The 20205-nt window shown below is 42.3% G+C and overlaps 1 protein-coding gene across 2 annotated transcripts; it reads right to left on the reverse strand.

Moving 5' to 3' along the window:
- Nucleotides 1-10828: 10828 nt before the first annotated feature.
- On the reverse strand, nt 10829-11657 carry LOC147436913 (uncharacterized). 2 transcript variants are annotated; one of them, XM_086485800.1, is made up of 3 exons: nt 11343-11657; nt 11139-11223; nt 10829-11010 (listed from the first exon to the last, which is right to left on the reverse strand). In XM_086485800.1, the coding sequence occupies exons 1-3, from the start codon at nt 11426-11428 to the stop codon at nt 10858-10860; spliced, it is 324 nt and encodes a 107-aa protein (XP_086341926.1). In that variant the 5' UTR covers nt 11429-11657; the 3' UTR covers nt 10829-10857. The 2 variants fall into 2 exon arrangements, with proteins under 2 accessions (XP_086341926.1, XP_086341925.1); XM_086485799.1 differs by having other exon boundaries at nt 10829-11223; nt 11343-11631.
- Between the last annotated feature and the right edge of the window lie 8548 nt (nt 11658-20205).

The raw sequence follows: 20205 nt of genomic DNA on the forward strand, positions 1-20205 counted from the left end.
AAGGTGATGCAGTACGTCATTCTTGGATCCCCAACAAACCAATTCTTTACAAAAGTCAATCTGATTTTTGGGGTAAAGGAAAACAGTGCAATTCTCAACAGTCTCATTAGGGAGAATATGAACCCCAAATGGGCCATTTAGGGTCAAGATAATTTTGGAATATACTTTGTACACCAATGAGATTGGGCATGTGGCCGGTCCCACCAATTTTTTGCTTTTTTTTTTTAATGGCCACAACTTGAGCAAACTAACCTCAAATTTGTCGGACAATAGTGAATTTGGATCGCATTGCCTAGCTCTTTCCATAGATATGTTACGTGATATAGTTTTGAGGTACGTAGATATGGGCTATCCATGCCCCCAAATTTTGATTGGTTTCTCTTACAAGGTTCATATTTTTCCTAATGTTTAGTTGTTCATGAATTTTTATACCAGTGATTTTAAACCTCAACCACTGCTATTTGACTTTACCAAAGCTTGAAAATATTTGGAAGTCTCAGTTTGATAGGTACCTCATTGAAAAAGTTGTAAACTAGCCTTGTCTTTGGTTGCTTGCACTTGACCTCCCGCAATATGCTTGGGAGGGCATGATCCATATCCCAGTCCATGTTCAGAGCCTCTCAATGGTTTTATTTGTAACTAAAACTTCCACTATTGTTTGATCGGCCAACCACTATATATCCTCTTTCTTGGCCTTTGAAGGCCCTATATATTTGGGCGAAAGCATGTATATGTGGTACCAAAAAGGAGTATCTTGGTCACTTCATTGGGAGGAGAGAGGGGGGTCTTCTTGCTTAAATTTGAATTATGACAGAAAAAAGTAAAATCCTTCTTGGTAGGGGGGAAGGGAGGTTGCTTAAAAATTCCAAAAGATAAATGGAAACAAGACAAAATACCATTAAGGCAATGGTGTGCCCGTTAAATGTTGTTAAATATTGTCTCTCTCTTCCACTCCGTCTACATCCCTCATGCGCTCATTCTCTCCCTCTCTAACGTGATCCACCACACAATTTGTAGGCCTGCCATGACTCTCTCTCTCTCTCTCTCTCTCTCTCTCTCTCTCTCTCTCTCTCTCTCTCTCTCCCCCCCCCCCCCCCCCGCCGAAGCTTTTCGACCTACTGGTTCAAATCTCGCGAGTTGTCATTCTCAGCTGCCCACCCGACCTACCTGCAGCCCACTCGTCCTCTGGAGCTCATTGGCCGCCCACCCAACATACCTGTAGCTTGTTCGTCTTCTATGATTTTGTTGCCTTCTGTAGCTCATTGGACCACCCGACCTACTACGGGGACCTTCAACTAGGTTGGCTCTAGCTCTATCTACTTACGAGCTGCATACCACCCACTTTCAAAAGCCTCCAAGGACATTGTTCCCATAGCTTCCCCCCAAAAAAAACAAGAAGCATAGTTGTCAACTTTTTTCTAGCTCTCGAGAGACTTGACCACATAACAGAGATTTTAGATTCTCTGAGGGATCAAAAAATAGAATTTAGACTTCAATGTCCTCCTTTAGCACACCGCTTTCCAGTGCATGCAAGAGTTTTCTTGCGGTGGTAGCTGCGCCCAAGAAAGATCTCACCGTTCGCCAAGATGCAAGGCTCTCCGCCCTCGAAGATCATATCCAAGAACTTCTTTTGGAGAATGCTAAACTCAAAGAACGCTTGAGCAAGCTTGAGACGAAGGTGAAGGAGAGTGAAATTTTGCTTCCAAAGACACATGAAGTCAAAGCCCCTCTCACTGAGACAGTCAAGAAAGCCCAAAAAGAATACCACCAGGAAATACATAAGAAGATTGATAGCAAAATACAAGCAGCCTTACAAGAATGCCGGCTACAAGAATCCCTCGGTTTCAAGATTCGGATTGGAGGGCTTTGCTCACCATGGTGCACTGAGGAGGATACTCTCAAAGAAGCCATCACCAAGCTCAATGACATTGTGCAACCAATCAACATCGAGCCCGACATTATCTGTTGGATCAATGATACACATAGGTGTGTGCCAGTTGGTCAATGCATCCTCACTTTCAAAAACAAAGAAGAACAGACGAGGCTACTACGTCACTCTTATCGCCTCAAGGGGACAAAGCTTTGGATCGCCGAGGAATTAACCACAAAATCAACTCAAGCTTAAAGCAAGCGAGCTTAAGAAGATGCATGAAGCTCGTAAACAAGGTAAATGGGTAGTCTACCGTGGTGGTAAAGCCATCATCCAGGAATTCTGAACTCCCAAGCCAGTCTCGCCTCCACATGACCCTCCTTAGGTTCTTCTCCTTTATCCATTTTCATTTTCATTTTCCCTTCACCCCCAGATAGAGCCTCATTCCCTAACTCAAATGTATATGATGCCTTTACTCCGAAAAACCAAATGTAATGCTTGTTTTGATCCCATGGGTCATATTTGACCTCAGTGGATGATAATGAAATCTCTCTCTCTCTCTCTCTCTCTCTCTCTCTCTCTCTCTCTCTCTCTCTCTCTCTCTCTCTCTCTCAATACTATGGCTGTGCTATAATGGTCTTCTTTGCTATAACCTAAGTCTCATAATTTCCTCCACATGGAATCTCATGGTGAACGGAATAAAGATACAGGTCTCATACATCTTTCTACATTGTATAACACACAACACATCTTGAGGGAACTTCTACCTCGTCTACAAAACTATTAGGCTACGAAGACGAGGGAACAAAGAAGCTTTAACAATAGGATGGCTCAGAGGTGTGAGGATGGTGACATTGATGATCACAAGGCAAAGAAAATCTACATGGTAGTTTCTCAGTTCTGGTGCAAACAAACAAATGGGCTCTTTGACGGCCTTCAAAAAAAGATATTGCAGCAACTCTCCTCTCATCCAATGTTCTCAATGTTGCAGCACACATCAAGGACAATTGAGAGAGTCATTTTTTGTACCATCTAACATGCATTATCTGAGTTGAAGACACCCCTTTCAAATAATGAGTTCTTTTTAAAGCGGGCTACTATCATGACATACCTCAATGGTGCATGTGATGGCGACAATGAAATGAGCGGTAGAGATGTTGCCAAAGCTTTTGGCCTCCATCAAAGGAATATCATTGCTAGCAAAGGAAGGATCAATTCCCTTGGATGCTTGTCACCATCAAATGCACAAGGCAAGCAGCATCACCAACAAAATTAAGTAAATTGTCCTTTAGTTCTGATTGGTAGAAACCCGCATCTCCCCAAACAAGAAAGATGTTGTTTGAAAGAGGATATGCAAGAGTGTGTATGTACTACATCCAATTCATATACTCAATTTGCCTCAGATATATATGTCTCCCCTAACATGTTAAGAGTGTGTAATAATGGTTTACTAAGTGCTTGACCATGCTTTCAAATGTTTACAAGTGCTTGACAGTTCATTACAGTGCTTTAAAGGAGGAATGTTTCCTCAGCTCACATTTCATAAGATCCATCTCCTCAACCAAAGCCTACACATAATGGGAAAAAACCATCACTAATTTCAAGCACTTCCAAATGCTCTTAGCACTCCCAAGAGTTCTAAGAACTTGTAATTGGTGGTAGCACTTGCAAGTGGTCTGAGCTCTTGTAAGCGGTCTTTGCAACTGCAAGTGGTTTGAGCACGTGTAAGTGGTATGAGAACTTGTAAGTGGTCCTAGCACCTACAAGTCTGAGCCCTTGCAAGTGGTCTTAGCACTTGCAAGTAGTCTAAGCACTTATAAGTGGTCTTAGTACCTACAAGTATGAGCCATTGTCAGTGGTCTTAGCACCTACAAGTGGCCTAAGCACTTGTAATTCTGCTTAGCACCTGCAAGTCTGAGACTTTGCAATTGGTCTTTGCACCTGAAAGGGGTCTAAGAACATGCATGTAAGTCCTACCAGTGGTCTAAGCACTTGTAACCGGTCTTAGCACTTTTAGGTGGTATGACCCCTTGCAAGAGGCCAAGAAAATGTATGTGAATGATCATAGCTCCCGGGACCTCCTATTTTATCTATAGCACTAAGAGCGTCTGTATGAGTACAGGTTTTCGGTAAGACCTCGCTCGTGATTATAGAATCACTTATTACGTGGTGTTGATGGTAAATTCTTGGAACCTTCACACTTACGCTTTCAAGGAAATAATTCCACAAACTACCAAGGGGTAGTGAAAAATTTCAACTCCCAAAGTAATAAGGGCGAACCTAAGGGGGGTAACGACACAAGCCAAGGTTGGTTGCTAGTTAAGCAATTTTCCGACAAAGTAACCAAGAGGTTTGACCATGTTGATTTTAACCAAGAGGGTTTGGATTGCAAAAGCAACACCCAAGGTTACATGTGCAATACTACTTGCATTTCACTATTTTTCAATTAGTGTTCCTAGGCCCTTGTAGGCAGGAAATTTGGGCAGGTGCCTTTGAGTACAGGTAAGTGAACACTATGTTCAACCTCCAAGTATGCATCTAATTTGGTTATGATCACTTTTTTGAATATGCTTTTGTTTACTTTTCCAACTCGGATGCCTAAACTTCTATGCCTTCATCCATTTTAAGAGATGACAAGGTTGGTAAGAGCCAAGAAATTTGGGATGTAGTGTCCACCATAAGTTTCTGCATTATGCAGTTATAGACCCACTTGTAGGTTTGTTTGGCACATTTTGTCACATGGGATACAACATGGTCTAGAAACTCAAGGAGTTAGGTTTAGCCAATGTAGAGCAAGGCTAATGAGGGTCCCTCTCACTCCCATTGTAGAGTGTTTGTAGTTACCTCCATGCACAAGTACATCTTGTACTTGAAGGATGTTCTTTTTTCAGACACCCTTACATGAGACATATTTCACATGTTAAAATATGAGTCTCTAGGATTGACACTGGCGCCCACTATTTCAAGTATGTGTCACGACAAAATCCCTAGGTGCTGGTGGAATCCATTTTATAGACCGTTTTCAGCACGACGTGTCAGGAACAATTTTAGTGGCCAAAATTTATCGGATACTCAGAATGACTTGTTAAGGTACAAGTGTTGCTAAACAACATTAACGGATGGTTGTTTATGCATATAGCAAGGCTATGAGCTGTTAATGACAAGGTTTCATTGTTTGTACCTAGAAGTGATTTAATGTTTCACCTTCTAGTATGGTTCAAACATTTCAGCAAGGCTTGCAAATGATTGTAGCATAAAGTATTTAATTTCTTTTCATAACTATTTACATTCCTCTCTAATGTGTGCTAATCACCTTCGCCATCAGTATTGGCAACGATGATCATGGATATACACGTTTGGATATGATTTTTGCTAAATGCATGCACACTAGGTGTTATGGGCCCTAGTGTTTAGCAAAGGCTGATTTGGAGCGGCATGCATATTCATCACCTTAGTGCATGAAGCATTTTGCATTCTATGTGCAGTATCTCTATGAGATTATAATGGATCTACCAATCACCAATAGAGGTCATGGCTCAGTTTGGGTGCTTATGTGGATCTACCAATCACCAATAGAGGTCATGGCTCGGTTTGGGTGCTTGCGTCGATCTTTCCACTTAACCAAGATGGTTATTCATGACATTGTCATTTTCTTAACAATGTTGTCCGACATTGTGATCCCTCTTTACCAGTCATTTGGAAGACTGTTTGTAAACCATGGGGAATCCCAGACACCTCATTACTATCAATATCCAAGGGGATAGGCAGATTACAACAGTTATGCTATTGTCAGTATCCAAGGGGATAGGCAGATTACAACATTTATGCTATTGTCAATATCCAAGGGGATAGGTAGATTACAACAATTATGCTATTGTCAGTATCCAAGGGGATAGGCAGATTACAAGTACAATTATGCTGCTGTCAGTATCCAAGGGGATAGGCAGATTACAACAGCTATGCTCCTGGCAGTATCCAAGGGGATAGGCAGATTAGGTAGATTACAAAGCGTAATCTTGTGCTAAAGAATATGCAAAGTGCGTACATTAGCACCAAGCAATCCAATTAGTAATAATGTATTGCTCTAGTTGGAGTTTGCTTACTATAAATTAAAGCAAGTTTGCGACTAGGTTTAGTCTCTTCTAGTATAATTCAGGTTCTCAACCTTAGCGATCGGTAATGGTGCGGTTGTTTACTGATACAAGAAGATAACAATTCAAGGACTTAAACATAGCTGATGAGTTACGTCAGCAAGTTACTCTCATGAAAACGAGGTACTCTTTCGGGTACATCTTTGTTGTGATAACTCATTTAGCATGCTCATGTGCCTTCTAAATGGAGTCTACACACTATGATTGGATAGGAACTCTTTCGGGTACATCTTTGTTGTGATAACTCATTTAGCATGCTCATGTGCCTTCTAAATGGAGTCTACACACTATGATTGGATAGGAACCGGTAGCACAAGATGGTTGCAAATGGACAACAATGTGGAAAATCAAGCCGCTACTCTTGGTTTCATTGAACCTCCTTTTGAACCGTGTTCCGGTCATGCAAACATATGGATCCATAACGGATGCCACTGTGGAAAATATTAGTGTATCACCACTCTTGTTTTCGAGGATGAAAACGCTTCTCCAAGGGGGGAGTAATGTCATTCCAAGGGTAGGATCGGGCAGGGCCAAGGGCCAGGGTGGACATCCAATCAAGGGGGCCTCTATGTCTAGCAGGCCAAGGGCCTATATAGAGCATGGTTGGATGGAGATTAGCATGTTCCAGTCCCCTCTGTCTCACAGTCTACACACTAGATACTACCATAATAAATGGTAAGACCTTCCCCAAGAGGAAAATGAAAATACACTCACATAAGAGCACATTGCATGACCTAAGCATAAGCATACACATAAGCACAAAAAATGTATATGTGTACTTTGCATCATCGGCCATGAAGGTCTCACTCTCAACAAATTAGACCAATGAATGATAGCAACAGGAAAACAACACACAAAGTATGGTGTGTAGCCAAGCTTTAAACATTATTAGTGCACTAGTACAACGTCGCCGCCTTCTTCGGCAGCACCAACTCTAGCGGTGCATTGCTATATGGATATCAAGTCACTCTCTCTCTCTCTCTCTCTCTCTCTCTCTCTCTCTCTCTCTCTCTCTCTCTCTCTCTCTCTCTCTCTCTCTCTCTCTCTCTCTCTCTCTCTCTCTCGCATCGTAGTTGCGGTTTCTACATCACGATAGGTTGTTGGGCTTCAAGAAAGTGGCAAGTAGAGAGGGTATTTGGTCAGCAGGCAAGGTGGAAAAGTGGCGAGCGTGCAGCTCTAGAACATCGAAAAGAAGAAGAAGAAGATCAAGAGGGGCTGATGTAGTCAGCTAAGTCATCGGGCTTACACTGAGACCTCTCTCTCTCTCTCTCTCTCTCTCTCTCTCTCTCTCTCTCTCTCTCTCTCTCTCTCTCTCTCTCTCTCTCTCTCTCTCTCTCTCTCTCTCTCTCTCTCTCTCTCTCTCAACTTGCAAAGCTAAATAACAGACTTTAATTTTAACTATTATACAAAAGCAAGAGCGTGAGGTTAACAAAACCTAATTGATAGGCCAAAAATTGTTGCTAGTAGTAAACTTAAGATCGCAATTCCTATCGAGCACAATGAAAAGATACAATATGTGCACTAATTACATAACTGTCACGTTTCTTTTACTGAGTCCTATATTTTGCTCATCGATCAGCACTCCCTTCTCCTCAGCAACCTGACTACCAACTTTTATGTTCAAGAGCCCACCCTTCTTTCCCATTTCCTGGTATCCTTCCATCCCTATCTTCTCTTTTTGTGTCTGCCCTCCCTTGATGTGCCCTTTTGTAAGGTGCTTAAGGTGCTCTCGGGGGGTGCACTATGTAATCACGTTAATGTATAACGTGAGTTCGAAAGGAGGGGTTTTAAAATGCAAAAAATTTAGGCAATTTAACAGAGATACATTAAAATAAGGGGTTTTTATATTCAATTTTGGGAAAAATTACTAAAATAAGGGGTCATTTTATTCATTCACACTTGTTAAAAGAGGGATTTTTTTAATACCCCACGAACGCACGTTATATAGTCAGGTACTAAATGGTGACCCCCCCGAGAAGATGCTCTTGCCTCCGATGCCTCAGGAACGACCGTCTCTCTGGCAGCACACACCCTCTGGTCAAGCTCCTTGCGAGATGCCATTGTCTTCAATGGTGTGGTTTCTCTTGAAAAAAACATAGAACAAAATGGTGAATAGCTCGCTCTCTCTCTCTCTCTCTCTCTCTCTCTCTCTCTCTCTCTCTCTCTCTCTCTAAAAAAGAAACAGATTGACTCATTTATTCAGTGTCTGATCAGCATGGCTTGAGAGAATAAACTTGCCACCTCAGAATCTACAACAAAAATTGATTACCTAAATGGCAGGCACGTAATGCCCATGCATAATCAGGGGTAAAGCCTTAGGGCTGGATGGTGTCCGTGCATAAAGTCATATGTCATTATTTGATAGATGGCTTCAAATGCCGCTTTCTCTACCACCACCGGATTCTTGTGCCCGCAAGGTGAGCTAAAGAATATGTCAAATTCGCAGTCACCTCTTTGACCCGTTCTCAATTATCTCATGAGTATGGCTTCTTTGCCTTCAACTCTACTTTGGAGATAAGTGCTTTGGGCCTAGTTTTGAAGAGTATCTTGTGTCGAATTACACCAATAACCTTGATCTCTGCACTTCTTTGGAGTTGCTTTGGATACTGAGTTGCTAGAATTGCAGGAGAAGGTTCAACGTCCATAGGCTCCTCCTTTACCAACTTTCAAAGCACCAACATTGGCTTCTTCAAGGACACCTTATCACCCTCTAATCGTGAGATAATACTTGTCCTGTTCGGAGCGGCATAAGGATCCGATGGAGAGGGAATGAAGGAGAAGGTGCTGAGTAGAGGGCTGAATCTCTAGCACGCCCTGCATTTCCAAAAGGTCCCATTCTCTACATTTCCAAAAGAGCCCATTCTCTGCATTCGGAGATGCCACACTGGCGTTTCACTTTGATCTGCATTTTCCTTCTGGCGAGTAATGTCTGGAAGAAGAACATAGTGGCTCTCTCTCTCTCTCTCTCTCTCTCTCTCTCTCTCTCTCTCTCTCTCTCCCTAGCTATCGAGGCCGAGCTTGCACCATTTTGTTATTTGAGGCAGAGCTTGTGCTTTGGAACGTTGTTGTATGTTGGGTTTGCAGGCATTGAAGGCCAGGTTGTAGTACTACTAGTCGCCGTCCACTTGCAATATTGCATGACTCATGGGCACCAGCAACAACTCAATTGCAATATACTACGCACCGACAACAACGAGCAGTCCACTTGCATTGCTACACACCAACAACAATAACAGCAACCCGCTAGACTCGTAAGGCCTCCAAAGCTTAAAGAAAATGACACTCAACACAAGAGCTAGACTTGCAACAGTTCCGTACTAACCATGGCTACCTGCACGATCACCTCAGTCCGTGCCACTTGACCTCCTTCATCTTGGCCACCATGGCTCCGCTCTTAGGCTTCGACATGCGCTCACCCACCCCGTAAACATTGATTTCTATAACCCCATCAGCTCCCAAGCTCTCTTCATCGACTGCGTTGAAGATGATGCACCTTCGATTGTGTAATTAAAAACCCAGTGGATGCCACCTCTTTCGGTCCCCCCTCCTCTCATGTCAGAGCCCTGCTCTAAGAAGAGGCCTCGCCTCTCATTACAAACCCATGCCTCTCTCTCTCTCTCTCTCTCTCTCTCTCTCTCTCTCTCTCTCTGTGTGTGTGTGTGTGTGTGTGTGTGTGTGTGTGTGTGTGTGTGTGTGTGCGCGCGCGCGCTTAAAGCACTGCTCGTGCGAAATGTGAATCTAAAGGCTACCTCGAAACTTGAAAGCCTCTCACTTAAATAGCCATTAATATACCCTCTCCCTCCCTACTCTGTCAGTCGGATAATCTCTCTCTCTCTGTCTCTCTCTCTCTCGCATCCAAAAGGCGCCACCTGTTGGGGGAGGGGGGGCGTGTCGCGCAGGGATGTTATTAACGTGATCATGAATATGTGATAATAACGTTGAGTGATCACATTTCAAAATACGTGATCACGTTAAATATTCATGTGACTTTCCTTTAACATTTTCCAATTCAGTACGTCCACTCGGGTTTTTTTGTTTTCTTGTTGGGCTCGGTTTAGCGTTCTTATAGTTTTCGGATGGGCCCATCGAGAAAAACACATACCCTGATGGGTGGATTACCACGTCACCACTTATCAGCCTTTTTATGATCACATTAATTGTGATTATGTGAATATGATAATAGACATTGTGATCATAAAAAATCCAATATTACGTAAATATTAAATCTCTTATAATTGGGAGGGGGGGCGAAATCCCTCCCCCTTTAATAATAATATAGATGGTTCATCTTAGGGCTTTAATGAAGCACCAAGAGGTGATATGGCATTTATTTATTGCAAAAACATCCTTGCTTTCTTTAGAGATTTTGGAAAGCAGCATGCACGCTAATCAAAAGAAACTCATTGCTCTAATTTTCCTATTGCTTGGTGTTCATGTGTCCTTAATAGGACTGAGTTCAAGAAAAAGAAGGACGAGTTCGTAAGCCAATTTTCGATATTATAAATTTTTTAAAAAAATTGGGAACAACAAGGTAGTGCTTGACAATGTGGCGAGGTCTCTTCTATCATACAAGGAGGCGGAGGAGGAAGAAGAGAAAGTTCCTTCCTCACAAGTTCAAAGTGCGGTAACTCCTTAGGGCTACAATTTTCTTGAATGCTTCTTTTGTGAAAAAAAAAAGATGAATAGCTCCTATTTTTCTGCAAGTTTGAAAGAAAAACAAAAAGTTTCAAGTCTTTTCTTTTGGAGTAAAACAAAAAATTTGATTAAAGATGTAAAAAGAAAATATATCATGTCTTCTCTAAGAGACCCTTGCGCATAAGATGGCCTGATCAGGTATCAACGGCCGGGCGAGTCCGGCGGCCAGAACAGCCGGAGATGCAGATGAGGGCCACGCCGGCGGCGATAGTGAACCACATGACGATGAGCGAGTGATGGATGTGATGGGCCAGCGAGGAGGAGGTTCCGTCGGCGCAGACCAGCCGCGGGTGCCTGCCGGTCATTGTAATGGCCAACACCAGATGAGGAATGGGCGGAAGGAAGCCCCCCGTCACCACACTCACCCCGCTGCACACCATGCTCCCTATCAAGTACGATTTCACACCATGCAGGCGGCGCACCTGAAACAACGTCAGGCCCACCGGTCCATGTCCTTTCTCTTTCTTTCCACCACAGGCCGTCGAGTTGTACTCCTTTAATGCCATCCTGCACTCACAGTAGTATACGCACATAACTATCGATCCATATGATATGAGCACGCCCAGTGGTTCATCTCAGTACCAACGTGTGTGTGCGTGTGAGAGAGAGAGAGAGAGAGAGATCACCGGCATATCACCATGTTGTATACGTTGACGGCCACTGTCGTTATTGACAGCAGAACAAGAAAAATATATATGGCGCCCTTCCGCATTTTCTAGACGTCTAAGCACACAATGAGGCCCTGACCAGAGACACACACAGACTATGGAGAGACTCTTGAGCTAGCTTAGATTTAAAAAAAAGGACCGACAGGGTTGCGTCAGAATTGCTCAAAATATGCTTTGATACTAAAGCCCTATTGTTGAGACGCCTTCAATATTGCAACAGTAGGCGAATTGCGTCCATGAATAGCAACGAAAAAGGCACCCCCAACAAGGCATTAAGGTGTTTTCATCACTTGTAGAATAAAACCTTTGCTCCACGTCATTATTTTTTCATAGCGCTAACTAGGATTATCCCAAACATACTTGACTTTTTTGCAAAGATTATCCCAAACATACTTGACGGTTGTTTTCCGCCACAAACATGATATCACAATGAGCTTGAAAGATGCACTCAATAACCGTAATTAGTGACATATTATTTTTAACGGAATTTGATTAGACATAAACAATAATGAATGGATTTAAGTTATCCCATACATACTTGCATATTTGGTGACCCTCGTCACTATATCACACTATATCACACGGGCATGGTCAAATGGGATCAATGGTGGAGGAGGAAAAGGCGGGGCACGTCAATCATGGACCGTCGGATTTGAAGTTGTCCCGAATTTACAAATTTGCTCCGAATTTATTGATCAATCCACATTTACAATATGACGTACTCGAATCCGCTATATTTCAACATATGCATGAGAGCGTAGTGGTTAGTGCACATGGCTCGTGGTGGGGAGGTTGGGGGTTCAAGACATGGGGTGCGGATTGACCCGAATTTACAAGCCTATCCGAATTTACTAAACGCTCCGAATTTACCAAATGCGCATCTGACGGCCCAAATCACCTCAGCCGTCGATCCCATTTAAGCATGCCCGTGTGAGATAGTGTGGAGGTTTGGCAACCACGTTAAGAACGTCCCCCTATATAATGTGCATTTAAAATCACCTATGTCAAAATATTGACATGAATACATTGACTCCTCTTCTTGGTTTACTAGAAAAGGTCTTAGCCTGAATAAAGCATTAAGGAGTGCATGCATAAGAGTTTGATCCCAGGATGTGAGATATTAACTCATTGAAATTTTTCAAAATATTCAAATTTATGAAAGAATCCTTTTAATTAATGTGAGATATTCACTCATTGAAATTTTTCAAAATATTCAAATTTATGAAAGAATCCTTTTAATTAATGACCTCACGAAAGTTCATTTCATTAATTTGTCACTACAAGAGGTTGTGTGAACTTGTGATGCTGTTAGCGACGAAAATACATTGGGTTTTTATACTCCCCAGCGTCGCTAAGACCGTCGCTAACAACGTCGATACGGGAACGTCGCTATGAGCGTCGCTATATGCGTTACTATAGATGTCGCTATATAGCGACGTTTACAGGCCACCTATAGCGATGTTCATAGCAACACTGCAAAGCTTTATATAGAGACACTTATAGCGACACCCGAGAGAAAAAAAAATTGATGGCAGGACGTCCACCCTTCAACCATGAATGTTTCAATAATAGAGTAAACCTAAATGAATTCAAGATAAGCTCAGATTCACCTTTGAAAGAAAGTGCAAGCTTAGATATAGACCCAAAGTAGTCACGCACAAGACAATATAACCATTAACTCCATCATCCATAGTATTGTTTGCAGAATAAAGATACAAAACAGACAAAAGCAAATTGATGAAAGTAAATCAATGACAATTGTACACATCATAGGCAAAATCACTTGATTGTTAAATTTTGCAAATGTAATACTTACAACACCATTGTCATTATTGAAAAAATATACATGGTTTTCTAATAGTTACAAAAAGACGTATAAACGTCATCTCATGATACATATGCTATGACAAAAGGAAACTAATGCTATCTAGCTACGGCTAGACTGACGTCGTCTAATCAGACGTCTCATCGCGTCCAAGCGACATATCTGTCAGATTCTGTAAAAAAAAAAACAATAAGACAGCTTTCTGTAAGTATAAACATATAATCTATAAAACCATACAACAAATAGAGAAGAGTAAACCATAATACTAACCATGCCGTCACAAAAACTCAGAATGTCCATCAGGGCGTTTAAGCCCTTCCTGCCTGCGTACTCGTGCTCATACGATGTGGGGTCACATCCTATCATCAACCACTATCAAAACATACAAAGAATCCATTATGCTAGAATTTAAAAACCCCTAAACCCTAAACTATCAACCTAAAGAGCAATGCAAAAACACTTACAAAATCGGCCTCAAATGATGCCCACCCGCCGCTCCCCAAGTGGTGCGAGCTCCCTGCCTCTACTCGTGCTTTGGCTGCCTCCTTTTGTTGCTTCCACTTGTCAAGATTCTCGTGTGTTGCTTTCTTCGCATTCTTCCAATCTTCTTTGGCCAGCCAGTCTGGTATGTTCCACCTATGCTTAATTGCTTTTTTCACTTTGGAACGCTTGTGTTTACAGTATTCGCGCATTCAAACCTTCATCAGGTCTTCATTGAAGCAGTCATCCCGTGTTGAAACGGGAAACTCGTCATGCAGCATGCTGATGACTCTGTCTTTTAAATCACTTGGTACTTCACTCAAGGTGTTTAGTATGTAGTGTCTAAAGTGCAAGCTTAACGCTTTCACACATTAAGATAATCAATAATATTGATCAAATCTTGCAATTGATTCTCATTGGAACATGAGAATCAATTTCAAACCTTGACAATGTCATATCTATCTGAGTGCGAACATGAAGTTCTCACACTCCATGGTAGATCTTTGAAAGCTTACCTACACTACAAGAGGCTATTCATATTAGCGACGCTCAAAAAAAAAATTCCCGGCGTCGCTATGAGCGTCGCAAATTTACTTGTAAATTTGCGACGCTCAAAGCGACGCTGGCTGGGCTAAAAAAATAACAGAGAGCGCCCAAAAACTCAGATCTCAGATCTGAGTTTTTCGGCGTCCTCAAGCAAGGAGCAGGTAACGCTCTCCCTCTCTCTCTCTCTCTCTCTCTCTCTCTCTCTCTTTCTTCTCCACACACACACACACACAGACACACACACGAGGAGAGGAAGGAGAGCCAGGTATGCTCCTTCCTTCTCCTCACTCTCATGTTCCCTTCCCCTCTTTCTCTCTCCCTCTCTCTCTCTCTCTCTCTCACACACACACACACACATAGTGTTTTTGAGAGAGAGAGAGAGAGAGAGAGAGAGAGAGAGAGAGAGAGAAAGAGCAAACATAAACAAAAACGCACACACACATACATAAACAAAGAATGCACACACACATTGAGAGAGGAAAAAAGAGAGAGAGCATGCATAAACAAAAAACGCACACATTGAGAGAGGAAAAGAGAGAGAGAACATGCATAAACAAAAAACGCACACATTGAGAGAGGAAAAGAGAGAGAAAACATGCATAAACAAAAAAATGCACACACATTGAGAGAGAAAGAGAGAGAAACTAATTCAACGTCGTAGGAAACTAATTAAAATTAAAAGACCTAAAGATCTAGCCGACGAGGAGTTGAACTCAAGACCTATTATTCAAGAGGGAAATGGCATAACCAATCTATCATACTTGGCATGGGTGATAGAAAGGTTATACCATTTATCTCTTTTTATTGGCACACACATTCACACACGCGCACACACACAAGAAGAAGAGAGTTATAACGTCGTAGGAAACTATCCTAAAAGACGTTAAAGATTAGGTTAGATGTAGACTTACGTTAAATTAGATTTAGGTTTATTTAAGTTAAATTAGATTAGATTTAGGTTTATTTTTAGTTAGATTTACGTTTATTTACGCTAAATTTAGATTTATGTTATATTAGATTAGATTTAGGTCTCCATAGACTGCGATGCCTGCATGAAGCGGGTGAAGAAAGCCCTCAATGGAATATAGGGTATTGCTGCCTTCACTCATGGTGGGCTCCGTCGATCCAAAAGTACTGGTGAAATATCTTCAGAAGATAGGGAAGAAGGCGGATCTTCAGGGCGGCAAGAGTCACTACATCCTCGACAATGACCATCTAGACAACCTCTAGTCATTCAACAGCAACTTCAAAGTTAGTAACAAGAGCAAGAACGGTCCAAAGGGCCAATTGCTGTCGTCAGATGTGGATGGAGATGAGGCAGCGTCACCGCCGGAAGTTAACTCTCACATCTTTAGTGATGAGAATGCCAACTCTTGCCGAGTTATGTGAAAAATTATGTGTTAAATCAGTTTTAAGGTTCTTATAATCCCTGTTAGTTTAGTTCTTTGTTTTTAATATAACATAATTTACGTTAGATTTAGATTTATGTTATATTAGATTAGACTTAGGTTTATTTAGGTTTACCCACACACACACACAAGAAGAAGAGAGTTTTAACGTCGTAGGAAACTATCCCAAAAGACGTTAAAGATTAGGTTAGATGTAGACTTACGTTAAATTAGATTTAGGTTTATTTTTAGTTAGATTTACGTTTATTTAGATTTACGCTTATTTACGTTAGATCGAGTCCACGCAAGAATTACTTACGGTTTAGGGTTTAGAGTTAGACGAACAGTGAAAAGATCTACTGTGAAAAGATGTTAAGATGCTGTGAAGTGCTACAGCTAGAGAAGAGGCAAAGGGGTTTTGTCCACTACATGCAGTATCATGTAGACGTGGGTCTGTAGATTTCTTGTACCCACAAATATAGGTATTGACCAATAAAGACGAGATTATAACCCGGTGGTTCTGATCTCCGTGCACCTCTAGACCGAGGTGTGCGGGGATTGGACATGACTAGAAAATGTGAGGTAGAGAGAGAGAGAGAGAGAGAGAGAGAGAGAGAGAGAGAGAGATAAGACGAAGAATGCCAATAGAATATTAAATTTGTTGTCCAGGTTATAAGATTTTTATCGTCATTATGAGTAGTGACGAGGATGTTCGTCCGTCCAACCGAAACACCTATCTCTCAACGAGGGTCTTATGTCCTTAATGTAATCAATGCAAGCATGCTGTGCGACGGACAAGACGTGTTTCTTTGCAGCATGTTCGCGAATTTGGCGAGTTTGATCCATCTATTATAGATCGAGTTGTTGCCAATCATAACTCGTCGGACTCTGACGCTGGCCAACAAGCAGCAATCTTGCAACCCAATAGACGTGTTCGTAGGCGCTTTGGTCAAGCAGCATATGTGAGGCCACAAGATGTAGCCTCTGACAGCTCGGGGGATGATCATGCAGAGCACATTCCCAACGAGGCAATGTTTGAGCCCGAGATTGATGAAATGATCGAGACGATCATGGATTCAGAAAGGCTTATCTATGATGATATGAAAAGTGAAGCCGATACGCCATTGTATAATGGAGCGCGTATGTCTAGATTGAAAGCACTCCTGGTTCTTCTCCACATGCAGGCAAAGTTTGGATGGAGTAACACTAGCGTCACACGCTTTTCAGGTGATCTATTACAATTAGTTTACTTTAATAAAACTCTAAATGTATAATGATCTGATAGATTTTTACACGACTGTATCGTATTTTTATGTTGTGTAGATTGCTTAAAGAGCACATACTACCAGCTGACAATGTGATGCCAGATTCTCGTGATGAAGCAAGAAAGATTTTGCGAAACTTGGAGATGGATTACAATTCTATCCACGCTTGTCCTAATGACTGCATTCTTTTCAGAGGGGAATACATAGACATGGGGAAGTGTCCGAAATGTGATTCCGAAAGATATCGAGTAGATCTCCACGGGACAAAAATTCCACAAAAGGTTTTGCGACATTTTCCTCTGCTTCCTCGCATCAAGCATTTCTTCGAATGTAAGTCCATGGCAGCCCTAGCATCATGGCATGAGGAGAATAAATCTTCGGATGGTGTGCTACGAATTCCTGCAGATTGCGCAGCCTGGAAACATATAGATGGAACATGGTCGGATTTTGCCAGGGAAGCTCAAAATTTGCGCTTAGGCCTGGCTATGGATAGCGTAAATCCATTTGGTCAAAGATCAACATCTTACAGTGTATGGCCCGTTGTCATCGTCAACTACAACATTCCCCCGTGGTTGACTACGAAGAAGGGGCACCTATGGCTAAGCTTGATTGTGCCAGGGCGATATAAAGTGGAGAATATGGATGTGTATCTTGGTCCACTATTGGAAGGGCTACAACAATTGTGGATTGGCATAGAGGTGGTGGATATGAGCCGACACACAGGACGACGGAATGCTTTGATCAGAGGCATTCTAATGTGGACCATGCATGACTATCCCGGGCTAACAGAATGCTCAGGTGATCTATTGACACTCCTCACTCAGACACTGTAAATCTTGTTTTTTCCCATAGTTGATCTATTATCATGTGTATACATGTAGGGCTTCAAACAAGCGGATACAGAGCATGTGTCACATGTGGACCTAGACTGAATGCACGTAGGGCGCCCTCACTGAAGAAGCAAATCTACGAAGGTCATCAAGCGTATCTTCCAGAGAATCATGTGTTACGCGACGGCTTTTTGGGAAGAGAGCCACCAAGGATGTCTGCACAAGCATGGTTAGAGCAGAAGGAGATGTGCGATGACGGATTGCCTCCAGGGATGAAGAGACTATCTCTATGGTACGAGTTACCATACTGGCCCCGACTCATGATCAATCACTTACTCGATCCAATGCACATATTCAAGAATGTGGGTAATCTACTATGGGACCATCTGACCGGCAAGAAAGATACTTTGGGAGCCAGAGTTGACCTTAGAAATGTGGATCGTATGGAGCAATATTGGCCGCAAACAGCGTCTGATGGATCGATAAAACTCCCTAAAGCACCATGGATTTTCACAGGAGCCCAAGAACGCAAAGTAAAAGAGACCATTCGATCTTTGCGGACCCCCACTGGCGTAATGCACTCGCTCCGAACGTGTTTTACTAAAGAAGGAAAGCTTACCGGTTTGAAGTCACACGATTGGCATAAAATGTGTCAGGTACGTTCATAGTGGACTTTAATATCATTGCATAAAATGTGGACTTTAATATCATTGCTGCACATACTTTACAATTTATTTTACCGGTTGCCATTGAGGGATGTTTGTCTCTCGACATCCGTAACACAATCTACAAACTTGCAAAGCTGGTGCAATGGATCTCACAAAAGGAGATCAACGTAGACTCCATACCATTCGCCAAACTAAATGCTGCGGAGCTTGTGTGCATGTTTGAGAAACATTTTCCTACTACCATGCTAACCATTCAGGTGCATCTTCTTGTTCACATAGTTGATGAGGTGGAAATAGCTGGCACAATTCATTCCAGATGGATGTTCTTCTTAGAACGTTTCATGAAAACGCTTAAGGGATATGTGCGTCAAAAGGCACGTCCGGAGGGTAGCATGGTAGAAGGTTGGTTGGTATCAGAGTCCCTAGTGTACATTGGAGAGTGGCTAGACGGATTTGATAAAGCCCGGGACACGCTATGGCGAACCATAGATGATGAGCGTATATCTGGGATTGTCATGTGCAATCTCAGTGTTGAGAAGAAGATGACGGAAGATCTAGAGGCTAAAATCAACCGATTTTGCATGCTTCACAACCCAGTGATGCAAAAGTGGATTTCACAATATGAGGATGCAAAGCAAGAGCGACAAAGGGCATGAATCGAGTGGAGACGGGGAAGACGACCACCGATGCACTATCCGACGGTTCTGGAGAGCCTACCAGCATTCATGAGCTTAAGATGGTTGCACAACCAATTGAAAAGCGCACAACAATGCGGTGACGAAGTGACTGAGGAAGAGTGGGAGTACTCTCGGGGTTGCACGACCAAGGTAAGTTTGCAATGTACGACTAGCTAGTGACTTTATTTCTAAACGTTTGAACAGCCACTCATAATCTTTGTTCGTTGTAGTATAAGTCATACACAACAGCATGGTGTAAAGGTCGATATTTTAGGGTGGAACGGATCGACAAAAAGCGTTTTACTCAAGATTGTGGAATCATGGCAAAATTTGAACAGTCTAGTCAACGACGTTCCTCTGATGCAGATCCTTTGGTGGCGGAACTCACTTACTTCGGCACGCTACAAGAGATTTTGAGGATCGATTACAGAGGATTTTTTGTCGACTTGTTCGACGTGCAATGGTTCAAGATAATCATGGAGGGTCGCAACGCTACTGTGCGTAGAGGAGAGTCTGGTTTTCTTGAGGTGGATTCTACTAAGAAATGGACTGACCTAAGAGACACTTTCGTACTACCCGAGCATTGTGAACAAGTAAGTATGTAAATAGTTAACATCCCCCTTTTACAAGTTATGTGCTTGAAAGCTCTCATGTAAGTTATGTGGCTCTAGCAGGTAATATTTCATCCTACAAAGTCTACATCAAACTGGTGGTATGTCATAGAGGTAGCCCCTTGTAGTGCAAGGACGTATGAAGGCTACCATGTGCCAATCACAACGGCATCAATGGAGGAGATCAGAGAAGATGCTCAATCAGAAGCCGCTACGGTGGTGCCAGACGAACATCAAGATGCTACTACTCTATATGGGGTGCATGCAGAGGAGCTACAAAATGAAACAGAGGATATGTGTTTAAACAGAGAGCTCTATATAGATATAGGAAGTTATGCTGAGTTATGCGAGGATGAGAGAGAGATCTCTTAAAGCCACAAATATTGTATTTGAACAATTTTGCTCCGTGTTGTAAAAGCTCTGGCTCTCTAAGTACCTTCCATGGTGTATAACGCTCTTTTCTACTCGCGCTCACATCTTTTGATTGAAAATTTTGAGTTTTCGACTTGTCTCTTCTATCACTCAATTCAT

This window comes from Adiantum capillus-veneris, chromosome 17, assembly GCF_014529385.1.
Source record: "Adiantum capillus-veneris isolate H3 chromosome 17, ASM1452938v2, whole genome shotgun sequence".
NCBI classification, from domain to species: Eukaryota; Viridiplantae; Streptophyta; class Polypodiopsida; order Polypodiales; family Pteridaceae; genus Adiantum; species Adiantum capillus-veneris.